This window comes from Leptonychotes weddellii, chromosome 1 (genome assembly GCF_054177405.1).
Source record: "Leptonychotes weddellii isolate Sample4059 chromosome 1, ASM5417740v2, whole genome shotgun sequence".
NCBI lineage: Eukaryota > Metazoa > Chordata > Mammalia > Carnivora > Phocidae > Leptonychotes > Leptonychotes weddellii.
In genome coordinates, this window is record NC_138369.1 from 176642634 (window position 1) to 176658889 (window position 16256).

Here is a 16256-nt window from a genome sequence, read left to right on the forward strand (position 1 = left end):
TCATATTTGTAATACAAGGTTTATATACAGTATATATTATATATACATTTCCTAGTCAAAAATATGTTAAATGACCCATTTCTATACAATGTAGGTATAATCAGGGATAAGTTTGTAAAGCAACTTAAACCCTTAAATAATTAGCTTTTATCTTAAAGGGGCAATACCTTAGGCACTAGATTGCATATTAGGCTAAATTAAGGACAAAGGCACTTGTTTAACAATCAGGCTTGGGGCGCCTGGGTGGCTCAGTCCGTTGAGTGTTTTTGGACTCTTGGTTTGGGCTCAGGTCATGATCTTGGGGTCCTGGTATCTAGCCCAGAGTCAGGCTCTGCAGTCAGTGGGCAGTCTGCTTCTCTGCCTCTCCCTCTGTCCCTCCCTCTGCTCCCACGTTCTCTAAAATAAATAAATAAATCTTAAAATAAAACAAAAAAACCTTTCACAATCAAGCTTGTGAAATTGTGTTGTTTGTCATGGGGCCCTTACAGATCCGTGGGTTTTGCTTTGTGAAGGGAGGGCAGAAAACCACAATACAGAAAATGGAAGAGACATAGAGGGTTTGGCTTGGTTTTTCTTATTTTGATACTTTAAAACCTATGGGTTATGAATGTGTGAAACTGTCACCAAACTTTAGGCCAGTTTTCCTCAATGTTGCATTCCATTCAAATATTTGCAAGTGGCCTTTGGTACTATTTTAATTATCCTATCTGTTTTAATCTTTCAGATCATAAGGCCTATGGATTCTCTGCCCCAAAAGACCATCAAGTGGTCACAGCAATAGAGTATCAAGGTAGAGTAACTTATGCTTTTCACAGACTATGTTGTTCAAATGACTCACAAGTATGACGTGGGTGATGTTATCTATTTGTTGGGACCCTCTGCCTTACCTCACACCAACTCTTCCTTCCAAAATGTTGCTCTGTGCTGTTTCCACTTGAGAACTCTTTCTCCACCTCCTCAGTGGAAATGAAAGACCTGATGTACAAAGAAGGCCTCTAATTGCATAAATTATCTGCAACAAAGCAGATCTAATTTGTGAAACTGGTAGACAGAGGTTTTGCAAAGTTTCCAGCCAGCTGGATATGGCAAATGGAAATTAACACCGCAAACCCCACTCTACTTAATGTTTTTAAGATGACATTAATATAGCCTATTTTGGGGTGCCATTTTATTATGTATTTTAGCTTCTTAAATATATTTACAGTAGGGAGTTGGTGTTTAATGGATATAAACTTTCACTTTTGCAAGATGAAAAGGTTCTAGAGATTGGTTGCTTAACAATGTGGATATATGTAACACTACTGAATTATTAAAAATCATTAAGATGGCAAAAAGTTAAAAAGTGTTAAGATGGTAAATGTTAAGATCTATGTATTTAACCACAATTTAAAAAAAAATTTTAAAGACTCTAATACCCAAGGAAAACTTTATAAGGGCTTCTATAAGTTTACTTCAAATATTGACCACCTACTACTATTCTGAAGGCTCTTTTACCTAGAACACAATAATACTAGGCAACCAGAAGAATTACTATGTCCTAAGTATGATGCTAGTTTGGGCCAGAGATTGCAAACATTTAAGAAACAAGTTTCAAATGTGTCTGAACTCTCGTCTTCAGGCATGTCTTAGGTTCTTGGCATTGGGAGAGACAGGTTTGAAGGAAAGAGACAAAGATTAAAGAAGAGAACTGGATGGGACGGAACTAAGTAGATTAGTATTTAGCTAGTACTTCTAATAGTGCCCGGCACACAGCGTTATATGTGCTTCTTCAGCAAAAATCTGCTACAGTAAGAATTGGCATGCCATTCACAAGTACACATCACTCGATAACAAATCACTTAAATAACTATTTCAGTTAATGAAGTCCTAAAATATTACATGATTAAGCTAATAAAAGACTCAAACTTTATCATGAATTAGTTTTAAGTGGAGAGACGTGGGAAGAGCAAATTTATGATTGGGAGTGATGTAGGGCTATGGAGCACTTGAAGTGGGAGATAAACAGGGCTGGACAAGGTGTTGAAAAGGAGACTAGAAAGCCTAAAAGAGGGATCACGCAGTGAGAGGAAAAGATGGGCCAGGACTCTGTAAGGACAAAAGAAGTGAATTGCCCTACTTTGTACTTTCCTGAAGGTTCTCACTGTTGGGCCCAGTGGGTACCATGAATATACATCCCTGCTTCCCCCCGCCCCCCGCCACGCAGGCCCTATGGCATGATACCTCAATTAGGATGCCAAAGTTAAATTCTACAGTCTTACATTACTTTAAAAAAAAAAATGTATGGAGGTGAAATTCATATAACATTAAACCAGCACATTCAAGTGAACAGGTCAGTGGCATTTAGTACATTCACAATGCTGTGTAACTACCACCTCTGTCTAGTTCCAAAAATTTCCATCACTCCAAATTAAAATTGTGTACTATTTACATTACTTTTTAATGTGTATTTTATTTTTAATATAAAAAATCCTTCTATAATTTATTGCAGTCAAATGTTAGTCTTATTCCTGAATAAGTATTTTCTATTTTTATTCTCTTGTTTCCCCTCTCCTCTTTTAAAGTAAGAATTATAGGGGCACCTGGGTAGCTCAATCAGTTGAGCATCCAACTCTTGGTTTCGGCTCAGGTCAGAATTTCAGGTTCCTGAGATAGAGCCCCACATGGGGGGGTGGGGGCTCTGCGCTCAACAGGAGTCTGCTTCTCTCCCTCTGCCCCTCCCCCCACTCACGTGCACATGTGCTCTCTCTCTCTCACACACACACACAAATAAAATAAATAAATCTTTAAAGACAAAGATTTATATTTTGATTCTATTTTATATGTGCCCCAGTCGTTCCAACTTGGCTCTCCTTAAAGCAAAAATAAATTTCTATCTTCTTCCACATTTTAGTTGTAGCGTATTTCATGCAATGACTTGATTTTAGTTAAAGTGTAAAATATCTTGTGATTTGTGTATATGTGTGGGTGTGTTCCACCTAATTCATTTCACTTTTTTGTCTCTTGTCTCTCGGATGTCAACAAATCATGAATTAATTCCTTCTTTGCAGTACTGCTGTTTTGTATCACTTCCCACAGTGGTGCCAAGAACAGAATGAGACTGAAGTGATAGCAGCTTTGCTAAGCTTATAAGTTATATGAGCAGCCTTTATGCAGAATGTCCAACCCTGTGAGCTATAAATCAGGTTAATAGCATGCTTTTCTTCACAGAAGTAATTTCTTGGTAATTCTTCAGAGCTGTGTTGGTCGTACCAATTCTATTTTTGCTTATATAAGATTTTGATGATTTTTAACTTCAGCACAGAGAATAACATCAAAAGATAATTAGCAGTACAGAATCCTAGAAAAACTAAAATTCACAGTGATTTCTATTGATGTGATCCCTAAAAGTGACTATTTTGCTACATGAAAATAGTTATTGCTAATACGTTTTTTCTAAACAAAAGAATCATCTTTTCCCTGACCCAAAGGAAACATATTTTTGGGAATGAAATGATCATCTTAATGAAAAAAACTTGGTGCATTTTTATGCTTTTGTATGCCTTGTTTTGAGAAAATATGATTTATGTCTGTATCCTATTCTTTGCTCTCTCAAAGGTAGCGGTTTTAGTTCAAATTTGAGTGATTCTTAGGTAAATTTGGGGTGTAGAAAGTGGGGATTTCTATCATGTCACGGCATACAACTACAAGTAAAAGAAGTTTCTCAGGGGTGAAAGCAGTAATAACCACTGATGGAGCACGCACCATGTACAAAGTACCACACACACCCAAGTGTATTGATATATTACCTCACTTAAACTTCACACTAGCTTCATGAGATGAGTACTGTTATATTGTTTCTTTTTACAAATGTGAGTATAGGGACGCTTGGGTGACTCAGTTGGTTAAGCATCTGCCCTCAGCTCAGGTCATGATCCCAGGGTCCTGGGATCGAGCCCCGCATCGGGCTCCTTGCTCAGTGGAGAGAGCCTGCTTCTCCCCCTACTCCTCACCCTGCTCGTGCTCTCTCTCTCTCTCTCAAAATAAATAAAATCTTAAAAAAAAAAATGTGAGTATAATGTTCAAAAACAGTTAAGTAATTTGCCCAACATCGCACACACAGTGTATGGCGGAGGTCTAACTCCAAAAGGCCTTATGGTATAATAACCCTAAGGGCTACGTACAAGATTATACTGGTTGTGAGTGTTGCATTTTAACTGAAAAGAGAGAGGAGAGTCCATGGTAGTTAGCTTCTCAGTTCATCTGGTTCTTTATCCTCAGATGTTGACCCCATGATTCCAACTGACTTACTGTTTCTCCCAGTTCCAGAGGTCATGGTGTTGGCACCTTCAGATCGAGGCACTGACTGTGGCCTTGCTTGGAGTAGTCCCAAAGAAACACGTGGTGAATTCCAATTTCGAATTCTACGAAATTTGTACTCAAATTCTAAGGAATTCTAATTTCTTTTTTTCAGTCTTTGGTCAAATGTCACTCTCTAAATGAGTAGAACTCTGACTATTCAGGTGTTTTGTAATTGCACACCAACACTCCTGATCTACTCTACTTTATTTCCATAGCACTCATTACCTCCCAATGTAGCATTTAATTCACTTTATGATATTTCTTGTGTGCCTGACTCCCACTGCAAATTGTGAGACCTGAAAGAACAGGGATCTTTGTTTTGCTCACTGATATAGCTCAGGAACAATGGTATAATAATAAATTATAAATGAATATAATTAATAATAAACTGGACACACAGTAAGTACTCAACAGTTGGATGACTTAGACCATCTCCACACATCCTCCATGGTCTGAGTGAGGCGAGAGAATGGTGTCACTGCATTTAGGAAAACCATTGGTTTCGTTTTTGAATATAATTTCTGCAGAGGTTTTCCATAGAGCAATGAGGACAGAAGTCAAATCTTCTTGATGAAAAGGGCTCCGTGTGTGTGTGTGTGTGTGTGTGTGTGTGCCTGTGTATGTAGTTAAATATATGAAACAATGTGACCAAGTACAAATTTATTCCTAAGACCTGAGCGTGTGGGCTAAAAATGAGTGTGGGTGTGTGTTTAATTGTTGGAAACTCAACAAAATACGGGAAGGAAACCTATCTCAAACTCAAGACTCCGGAAAGTCACCACCCATTCTCCTTAATCAACAGAACAGAACCATGTTTCCTCAGACAAGTCCCTCAGCACATATTTGTCTTTGTAGCATAATTGTAAACATGTCTGTAAAATGATGTCTCTTTGTCATGTAAAACCTGCTCTAAAAACTTTAGGGACTCTTGAAAACAATTTTGGGGGGTTTTTTCCCCCTTGCCTTTCTTTTCTCTGTCCTATTTTCTGTTTTCCATTACCTTGTATTCTATTTCTGTATTTCTAGCAGTATGTGTGGAACTAAAAGGAAAATTAGAAACTACATATAACAAAAAGAAAAACCGTAATTCTATCACACAGAACTCATCACTGGGTTAATATTTTCATACATATTTTTTGGCTTTTTGTCCATATCTATGTGTATATTAATAAAACTTGGGATAATAAAAGTACTGCTCTCTAATCTACCATATCATATATCCTGAATTTTTTTATTAACATATAATGTATTATTTGATTATATTAACATATAATCACAGGTCTGTGATTCATCAGTCTTACACAATTCACAGCGCTCACCATAGCACATACCCTCCCCAATGTCCGTCACCCAGCCGCCCCATCCCTCCCACCTCCCTCCACTCCAGCAACCCTCAGTTTGTTTTCTGAGATTAAGAGTCTCTTATGGTTTGTCTCCCTCTCTGGTTTCGTCTTGTTTCATTTTTCCCTCCATTCCCCTATGATCCTCTGCCTTGTTTCTCAAATTCCACATATGAATGAGATCATATGATAATTGTCTTTCTCTGATTGACTTATTTCGCTTAGCATAATACCCTCTAGTTCCATCCACGTCATTGCAAATGGCAAGATTTCATTTTTTTTTTTTGATGGCTGCATCTGAATTGTTTTTTAAAATGGCATTAAATCTTTAAAAATAAAATCGTAAAAAAAATAAAATGGCATTTAATCTGCTACATCAAAATCAGAGGTATGGAAAGGATTTTGGACCTCCTCTAGTCAAAGATGTGTGCTTTTGGGGTCAAACTGAATGCATTGTGGGAAAAAAATGTCTCAGAAACATGAAGATGACACACTAGAGAGCGTGACTGAAACGTATTTTAAAAATATTTACAACCGGAGGTTTCCTTTTGGCAACTCAAAGCAGTTGGCAGATAGGTGCTGGACTTCCCCTCCTCCCCCCAGTCATCTTGTTTGGACAGTTAAAAGAGGGGGTTCCTTCAGAGGTTCCAGGAATTCTTTAATGACGTAACTACAGTAAATTTCCTGCAATAAAGTGACTTAAATGAGCTACAGTGAGGCAGTTAAACTTGATGCCAAGATTAAATCTTCTCATAATTTATCTGGATAGAGATAAGAATTAGGAACCCATGATTTAGTAGAAGATCGTATCGGGTTTGTATCAATATATCCATAGAGAGGGTTATCAAAGAATGGGTCTGAGTGAGAACGTACATGTTGAAGGAATGTTTGTGGATCCCATAGGCTGCAATGAGTGCCTTTCTCTGTTTACCTCCATAGCGTTCATGGCACTATGAACAATGGAACAAAATTACATTATCTTATTTATCTCTTCTCCCAGGCTGTAAACTCCCTGATGACTGAGACTGGGAATAGTAAGATAGTAAGATAAATGATAAATAACTGCCATTTTTAAATTACTTACCATGTCCAGGCATGTGTGCTTTGCATGTATTACTGTATTTGAAGACTCACTACAACTCTATGACATACTATCTTATTTCACAGATGGTAACTGAGGCTCAAGAATTAGGGTCAGTAGCCTAGTGTCATGCAATTATTATGGAGAAGAGCTATAATGCTTTCGATTCATCTTTGGGTTAAGCCAATATGGTGCCCATTAAAGTAATTTATGAATGAATGAATGAAAGAATTGAATGAATGAATGGAAGTATAAAGAAATAGCTTAAGGCTGTTTAAAAATTTACTTAAGTAAAATATAAATTCATAGGGACAATTAGAAAACAAGTATTTTTGTTGTTGTTCCTAGAGGTTATTTTAGCCTGTAAATATCCAAAGAAGACCATTTCCTCCAGATTAGAGTGGAAGAAACTGGGCCGGAGTGTCTCCTTTGTCTACTACCAGCAGGCTCTTCAAGGTAAGAAGCTGTAGACTTGATGAGGTGAGAGCAAGAGAACACCAAGTACAACCTGAGTTCTTTAATTTACAAATGAGAACAGGACAGGACTAGTTACTGAGAATGTGGGTTTTTTAAATCATTTTATTTTGTTTTATTTTATTTTATGTTATTTTCATCATGATAAGTATACTCTTAATCCCCCTTCTCTATTTCCCCCATTCCCCTACCCACCTCCCTCTGGTAACCATCAGTTTGTTCTCTATAGTTAAAAGTCTATTTCCTGGTTTGCCTCTCTCTCTCTCTCTCTCCCTCTCTCTCTCGCTCTTTTTTCCTTTGCTCACTTGTTTTGTTTCTTAAATTCCACATATGAATGAGATCATATGGTATTTGTCTTTTTCTGACTAACTTATTTCGTTTAGCGTAATACCCTCTAGCTCAATCCATGTTGTTGCAAATGGCAAGATTTCATTATTTTTATAGCTGAGTAACATTCCATTGTATACTTATATACTATATATATGGGCTGCTTCCATAATTTGGCTATTGTAAATGATGCTGCAATAAACATAGGGGTGCATGTATCACTTTGAATTAGTGTTTTTGTATCTTTTGGGTAAAAACCCAGTAGTGCGATTCCTGGATTATAGGGTAGTTCTGTTTTTAATTTTTTGAGGAACCTCCATATAGTTTTCCACAGTAGCTGTGCCAGTTTGCATTCCCACAGGGCACAAAGGTTCTCCTTTTCTCTACATCCTCACCAACACCTGTTGTTTCTTGTGTTTTTGATGTTAGCCATTCTGACAGGTGCGAAGTGATACCTCATTGTAGTTTTGATTTGCATTTCCCTGATGATGGTGACGTTGAGCATCTTTTCATGTCTGTTGGCCATTTGTCTATCTTCTTTGGAAAAATGTCTGTTCATGTCTTCTGCCCATTTTTTAATTGGATTCCTTGTTTTTTGGGTATTGAGTTGATTCAGTTCTTTATATATTTTGGATACTAACCCTTTATCGGAGATATCATTTGCAAATATCTTCTTCCATTCCATAGGTTGCCTTTTAGTTTTGATTGTTTCCTTCTCTGTGCAGAAACCTTTTATTCTGATGTGGTCCCAATAGTTTATTTTTGCTTTTATTTCTCTTGCCTCTGGAGACCTATCTAGAAAACTTGCTACAGCCAATGTCAGAGAGAGCCCGTGTTCTCTTCAAAGATTTTTATGGTTTCAGGTCTCACATTTAAGTCTTTAATCCATTTTGAGTTTATTTTTGTGTATGGTGAAAGAGAATGTGTTTTGTAAGTGTGAGATGAAACCAACAATGACTGAGACCTAGAATGCAATCACCACGAAAATGGAACAGAGAACAGAAGAAAGTCAACTCCATGGAGACCCTGGACCCTTCATGTCTCAGCTCAGCCCTAAAGGATGTAAAATGGAATGGCTCTTGCTGGCCCAGTAGATTAGACTCTTGAGAGAAAGGAAAAAGAGATGATGTGGAAGTGAGATGAAGGGTCACTGCTCGGTGGTAATAATTTTACCCTATTTCCATATCACCATCTAGAAAGCTAAGCCATCACTAAGAAGCCTTTGCAGTTAAGACTTAGACTTATGGCAGGGGAAGGTAAATACAACTACCTTTAACAGTGCTTTATTTTAATTCTTTGTTATACATTTCTTTTCACTTACTGTTTTTCCTGTTGAATATATAACGAGCTTTTAAAGCATTGATAATAATGGATAAAATGCTATGGTGTTGGGATTTACCTCAAAATAATTCAATGTTTAGATGTGCAGATGGAATAGGATAGGCCATGCATGGATTACTGTTATCGCTGGGTGATGAGATTTATTTTACAATACTCTGTAATTTTTTGTGTGCTTGAAATTTTCCATTATAGACATTCAGAAGTTGCAAATATAATTTAACAAGTATAAGAAGCATGGTATTATTTTAGAATGCTATGCATTACTTTAATTTTAAAGAATTAAACACATGAACAAACGTTCAAAGTCCATAAAGAATTTAAAATACCCCTCTTGTTCTCATCTGTCAAGATAAGACTGCTGTGGGCCGCAGGGCTGTCTTTGCGTGTATTTTCTCCTATTGCCAATCTAGCACCTGAATGTTCTATAAAACGCTATTTTCATTCTGTACATATTATTACCAAAAACTAATCAAAAGAGTGTTTTTAAGACCCCTTCACCTTTTCTTCTGTGGCAGTATGATGTGGGCCACCGCACATAAATTTACTCTTCCAGCTAATTGAACTAGATGCTGCAGTGTCTTCTGAAGGTGGGAATGTTTGTGTAAGCATATTAGAAAGGGGATGAGGCAGGAATGAGGATTGAATCCTCTAACATATGAGAATATTGAACTGAATGTTCTTTTGTGAACTGTATGTCATTCTAAAAAACAAGAAGAAATTTGAAATAGCAGCATCTGCATACAGTGTTTTGAGTTTTTATTTTTTTTATTTAAATTCAATTAGCCAACATATAGTACATCATTAATTTCAGATGTAGAGTTCAATAATTCATCAGTTGCGTATAACACCCAGTGCTCATCACATCATGTGCTCTCCTTAATGCCCGTCACCCAGTTACCACATCCACCCACCAACCTCCCCTCCGGGAACCCTCGGTTTGTTTCCTATACTTAAGAGTCCTTTATTAGTTTTTAAATTGAGTTTATTAATAGGAAAATAAATGCCTTGGTCACTGAATGAAGTGACTTGAGGAAGGTAGTATATAGAAAGTTATTTGCACTGTTATTAACATCATTGTCTTCTTTTTCTAAAAGGTGATTTTAAAGATCGAGCTGAGATGATAGATTTCAGTATACGGATCAAAAATGTTACAAGAACTGATGCTGGGAAATATCGCTGTGAAGTTAGTGCCCCATCTGAGCAAGGCCAAAACCTGGAAGAAGATACGGTCACTCTAGAAGTCCTAGGTGTGATGTGCTTTTATCTGTGGGATTACTGTTCCTCACCCTCATCCCCATCCCCAAGGCAACCTGGGGCCCCAGTCAGGAAAGTTCTAGAAATCACCAACACCACTTTCCCTGTAAAATCTTGGCTATTGCCCCTTTTCACCTCATTCGCCGCTGAAATTTTACTCTTACAAATTTGTTCTGACAAATTCTCTTTTCATTTCAGATTAAAGTAAATCTTAATGGGCCTATCTTGTACATAGGAGCATTTCCCCTAAGAGTTTATTTTTCAGTACCTTTCAGTATATGCGGTCTATCTCTTACTGTATAAAATCCTAACACATGAGATGACAGAAAAGCAATAAAACAAAAAAGTAGGCCAAGGAAAGTATTAGAAGTTATTTGGTAGAAAAGAAAAGAAGAGAAGAGAGGAGAGGAGGGGAGGGGAGGGGAGAGGGGAGGGGAGGGGAGGGAAAAGAAGAGAGAAAAGAAAAGAAAAGAAAGAAGTTATTTGGTAAAGAAGGGAAATTAGTATTTATTGTGCAGCTAGTTTGTGTTAGGCTCTTTCACATACGTAATTTTACTTAATTTTTCACTGACAACTTCATTTTTATAGATGAGAAGAGAGAAGCTAAATGATTTTCCCAATTCTACACAGTTAATAAGTGTCTGGACCAGGATTTGGATCCTAGTGGGATTAACTCCAAAGCCAATATATTTAGCCACTATGAGAATCATTGATAGATATTAACAGCTCATGTTGACAACTGGTGGAGGAACATGATCTTTTCTTCTCCATCGATGATAGTATAAACTGCTAACCATAGAGAGTAAAATAACTCCCCTTCCTTTTTCTATATAACCCAGGATCTAAAATACTAGTGATGTACTAATATAGCAGAAATTTAACTCAGAAAACCTTGCAAGAGACTCCACTGGTGTATTAGTCTTCTATTGTCACGTAACAGATGATCACAAACCTAGCAGCTTAAAATACCACCCATTTATTGGCTCACAGTTCTGTAGGTCAGAACTTGTCCAGCTCGACAAGGTGGGGCTCGCTGCCCAGGGTATCGTAAGGCTGAAATCGGGAGTCAGTGGGCTGAGTTCTTGTCTGGAGGTTCTGGGGAAAAGTCATTCTCCTTGTTGGCAGATTTCAGTTCCCATGGCTGTACAACGAAAGACTCCATTCCATGCTGGCTGTGAGCTGGGGGCCACACTCAGCTCCTGGAGGCACCACATTCCATACACAAGGGGAAACTTTCTGTCCCATCATGTTGAAGTATACAGAAAGAAGGGGGATGTAGATAGTGGGTAATGACAAGTGAGAAAGAAAAGGGAGTTAGTAGATAAAAACCTGGCTGCTTTTAGGAACATGTATTGCATGAGGATCCAAGACAATGAGGAGGTGCTCCTTAGAGATTCATGGCTGTCATGGCTGTGGTCAATAGTGACCATGGCAGTGTTGAGGGTGTGACAGGAGGGCACGAAAGCATGATTCTGGGCACCCCTCTCTCCCTTGCAGCACTAGCAGGGCCACGTGGCCCTCTCCATCTAGAGTCCAACAGAAGCATGTTGAGTCCTTCCTGTGCTCTGAATCTCTGACTTTCCCTTCTGTGACCACCCAGAGAAAACAACTTTTCAAGGGGTCGTGGGATTAGGTCAATCCCACCTGTGTAATCTCCCTATCTTAAAAGACAATAGATTTGGGACCTTAGTTACATCTCCAAAATCTCTTCAAAGTAGTACCTAGATCCGTGTTTATGGGTCAGGCCTGGAAACGGCATAGATGACTTTTCCCACATGCCATTGGCCAGAACTCATGCATATGACCCCATCTGGGTGCAAGGGGGCTGGCGAATGTGGTCTGGCTGTGTGCCCGTGAAGAAAGGAAGTGGATCTCTTGAGCAAGTAGCCAGTCTCTATCACAGGTGTCCAACAAGCCCATCTTAACGTGGCTGTTAAAATCCTTGTTAAGCTTATAAATAACCAGTGCCATTTGACTTCCCTCCTTCAGTGGCCCCAGCAGTTCCAACCTGTGAAGTACCCAATTCTGCTCTGAGTGGAACTGTGGTAGAGCTGCGATGTCAAGACAAAGAAGGGAATCCCGCTCCTGAGTACACATGGTTTAAAGATGGCGTCCCTTTGTCAGAGAATCCAAAACTTGGCTCCCAAAGCACCAACAGCTCCTATACAATGAATACAAAATCTGGAACTCTGGTAAGGTCATTTCAAGCATTGGTGTCAGAGTTGTCTTATATTTGGAGAAGAAAAATTATTAGAACTAAAATGATGGAGAAGAGAGGGCTGATACCATTTCTTACGTGGAGAGAGGAAGGGCAGTGGGAAAGATGGTGGTACCTCCCCAGGGAAGTGATGGAAAAGGTACTACCAGAGATGGGGAGACAATATAGAGAACTAATAATAATAATTTTAATAAATTTTTAAAAGATTCATTCTTTCACTCTACTAGTATACAATAACATTTAAAAACCAGACCCTCTGGTTAATAATAAAGCATATTTGATAAAGTGGCTAAATCATAAAGCATATCGATGGATGTGGCTCCTTTTTTAAAATTTTTTTTTATTTTTTTAGAGATTTTTTTTTTTTTTTAAGATTTTTTATTTATTATTTGCAGAGACACAGTGAGAGAGGGAACACAAGCAGGGGGGAGTGGGAGAGGGAGAAGCAGACTCCCCGCTGAGCAGAGAGCCCTATGTGGGGCTCCATCCCAGGGCCCTGGGATCATGACCTGAGCCGAAGGCAGACGCTTAACCGACTGAGCCACCCAGGCACCCCTGGATGTGGCTCCTTGAGGAGGACCACACTCCTGCCCTTGCAGCACCAGCAGGCTCAGTCAGCAGGTCCGATAGATTTTACACTGAGAACTTGGACAGAAAAACTGCTGTCACACGTTGCTATATTTACTTTTCAAATTTATTTTTTCTCGGAGCAGGTGATAAAAGCCCCAAGGCAAGTTTGATATAGATTCACTTTCCCCACTTACCTCAACCCTTGAAATATCTTATGATGTCAAAGGGATGCACCAGGGCAGAATAAAGGTGGGTTCTTTCCTAAGAAACAGGCAACAAAGACTCCAGAGTATGGATGACAATGACTTCCTTTTAATCACCAGTTATGTCCTAGTAGATCCTTTATGGTTTTAGTCTAACTTATCATTAATACTTACCCTTGGCCTTGCATTCCTGGTAAATATTTTTATAGTCTGGCTTTTGGGACAGTGAGAGAGGATTTCATAAGGTGAAATACACGAGGGGAAACTTTCTGTCCCATCATGTTGAAGTATACAGAAAGAAGGGGGATGTAGATAGTGGGTAATGACAAGTGAGAAAGAAATGGGAGTTAGTAGATAAAAACCTGGCTGCTTTTAGGAACATGTATTGCGTGAGGATCCAAGACAATGAGGAGGTGCTCCTTAGAGATTCATGGCTGTCATGGCTGTGGTCAATAGTGACCATGGCAGTGTTGAGGGTGTGACAGGAGGGCACGAAAGCATGATTCTGGGCACCCCTCTCTCCCTCTGTGCTGGTCCTGGCAGGATCCTTTAAGGCATTCATGACCCACTGCATTCCCTCCCTCCCTGCCTCTCTCCTAACTAACTTCCTCCCTCCCTCCCTCCCCTTCCTTCCTGCCATCCACCCATCCATCCATCTTTGCTTCCTTCCTCTCTTCCTTCCTCCTTTTCTCCCTCCATCTACCCTCCTTCCCTCCCTCCCTCCCTTCCTTCCCTTCCTTCCTTCCATCCAGCCATCCATTCATCCAGCCAGCCATCCATCCATCTTTGCTTCCTTCCTTCCTCTCTTCCTTCCTCCCTTTCTCCCTTCCTTTTTTCCTTTCATCTATCCTTCCTCCCTTCCTTCCTTCCTTCCTTCCTTCCCTCCTGCCTTCCTTCCTTCTTCCCTCCCTCCCTTCCTTCCAGAAATTCACCAAGGGGATAAATCCACTAATAACACTTATGAAGCCTGTTATACCAAAGTCTTACCTTTCAGTTGTTTTGGCAGAGAGTAGAAGGAGCAAAGGTTAGACCTTTATCCTTTCAGAATTTTCGAAAATTCCACAGCTGATAGAATTTTTAATCCTATAAGCTAAACTGATTAAGATTTTCCTTGACCCTCTGCTACTTCCTGGTAATAGCTCTGACCCTCTAAAGGAAGTCTTCATCATTTCCTGCTGTAGTGAACTCACTTGTGGCTGAGAAACCTGCATTAGCCCTTTCAGGCCAAGGAGGCCTTCCTTTACAAATGGTGTTTCTTGGGAATTAGAAGTACTGACAAAACTTTAATACTACCTGTGCTGTAAACTTTAAAATGCCAGTTGCCTTCCTAACCATACCACTTCCTCAGTATCACAGAACAAAGACACTTCCTCATATATATTTAAGTCTTTCTCTGTCAAAATAAACAGGAAGCCTAGCTACTTACCCATTGAAGGCATGGCAAAGTTTTGAATTCACAGTAAAGACATCAAGTCCTAAGTCATGAAAAAGGAGAGACCGACTTAATACTGAAATTCAAGAAACATGGTTACTTCAGGAGTCTACTTACAGATTTATGGCTTAAAATTTATATTTATTTTCCTTCCACAAATAGCAATTTAACACTGTTTCAAAACTAGACAGTGGAGAATATTCCTGTGAGGCCCGTAATTCTGTTGGACATCGCAGGTGTCCCGGGAAACGAATGCAAGTCGGTAAGCATGAAATATTGGGAGGAACAATGGTTTGCAGTCAGAGCGCGCATGTACTTGGGGATGGGAAGGAGCAAGGGGTAGGATTGTGCCTGAGTGATTGGAAGAATAAACCAGAGGGAATGTTTAAAATTAGCTTGACATAATGTGTTGCAAAAAGCAAACATGCTGTTCTTAGTCCATGTCCCAAACAAGCCAAGAATATTTAGCACTCTACTTTTCAAGTTTTTGAATTTTTCAAATCATTGTTTTAAAAATATGCTTGTCTGGGCAATCTTTCAAACAGAAACTAAGAGTCTTACAAATTGCTCTGGGTCAAGGATTTGGTATGGGGTTCAATTTCCAGCTCTGTCACTTACTAGCTACATATTCTTGGGCCAGTTATTTAACCTCAGTCTCCCCAAAATAGAAGTAGTAATATGCTATCTTCATTGGGTTATGGCTCAATCAGTAGAGCATGTGACTCAATCTCGGGAGTCGTGAGTTCAAGTCCCACGTTGGGAGTAGAGCTTACCTAACAAAAAGAAAAAATAAGTTAAAAAAAAAAGAAAGAAAGACAAAATTGATATTTGGAAGGGTTAGAATAGCAATGGCATATTGTGAGCACTCTCAAGAGTTGGCTATTTTAGTGTTTGGTAATTTTTTCAATCCCCTAAAAGACAGTGCTTTACTTATCCCAGAGTGGGCTCTCAAAAAAGACATGTCGAATGTAGTTATGAATCTCTATTTGCTATAAAACATAGCTGCCATGTATTTCACAAAATAAGCTTCCTAGAAATCAATAAAATCAGACTCAGGAATCTTTTCAGATTATATGAGTTTCAGAGCAAACATGTTTTTTTCATTTCGTTTTTAATAATTTGGTTCAGTTCTCCCTTTGTGAAAGTCCTGTGTTTTGAAAAAGGGTGTTTTGTAATAGGGCTAGCTGGAGATGACAGCTGCGGGGTTAAAGATCACTCAGGAGAGCTGCACCCCGAAGTGGAACACCCATGGCCCCCCTTGGTTCAGGAGCTTGTCCTCATCTTTGTGAGGTCAGAAATTCATGTTTTCAGTGTGCTCAGAGATATGCAGATCTGTGCACACTAATTTGTGTTGTTCATGTACAGTTAAACTCTGGGCATTACTTTTTAAGTAAAATATAATCTTATTAGACCTCAGAATGCTCTAAAGTATAAGATATTCAGTAGTGTATTCTAATTTCCACAAGTGTCTTTTTAAAATTCAGGGATACATATTATCCACCCAATTCACTCAAGTGTTGATAGTTATAGTCAAACATAAGCGTTTGCTGAAAATATCAGAAGGTATCCCTCTTAGTGCTACTTTGGAGTTATCATTAGAAAAATTCATCAGAACATGTTTAAAATTAATGCATTGATACAGGGTTTTCCTAACTTCATTCATTCATTCACATACGAC

General features: G+C 38.9%; 1 protein-coding gene across 3 annotated transcripts in view; it reads left to right on the forward strand.

Moving 5' to 3' along the window:
• Nucleotides 1-16256, forward strand: part of JAM2 (junctional adhesion molecule 2) — a 427760-nt gene that overhangs the window by 33149 nt on the left and 378355 nt on the right. The window contains exons 2-7 of one of the 3 annotated variants that reach the window (XM_081802315.1): nucleotides 725-790; nucleotides 7108-7215; nucleotides 9996-10148; nucleotides 12145-12347; nucleotides 14741-14840; nucleotides 15757-16042. In XM_081802315.1, coding sequence (XP_081658441.1) covers nucleotides 725-790; nucleotides 7108-7215; nucleotides 9996-10148; nucleotides 12145-12347; nucleotides 14741-14840; nucleotides 15757-15923 — 797 coding nt within the window. In that variant the 3' untranslated portion in view covers nucleotides 15924-16042. Of the gene's footprint in view, nucleotides 1-724; nucleotides 791-7107; nucleotides 7216-9995; nucleotides 10149-12144; nucleotides 12348-14740; nucleotides 14841-15756; nucleotides 16047-16256 lie in introns of those variants that run through there. The other 2 variants (XM_081802319.1, XM_081802327.1) reach the window with 2 other exon arrangements.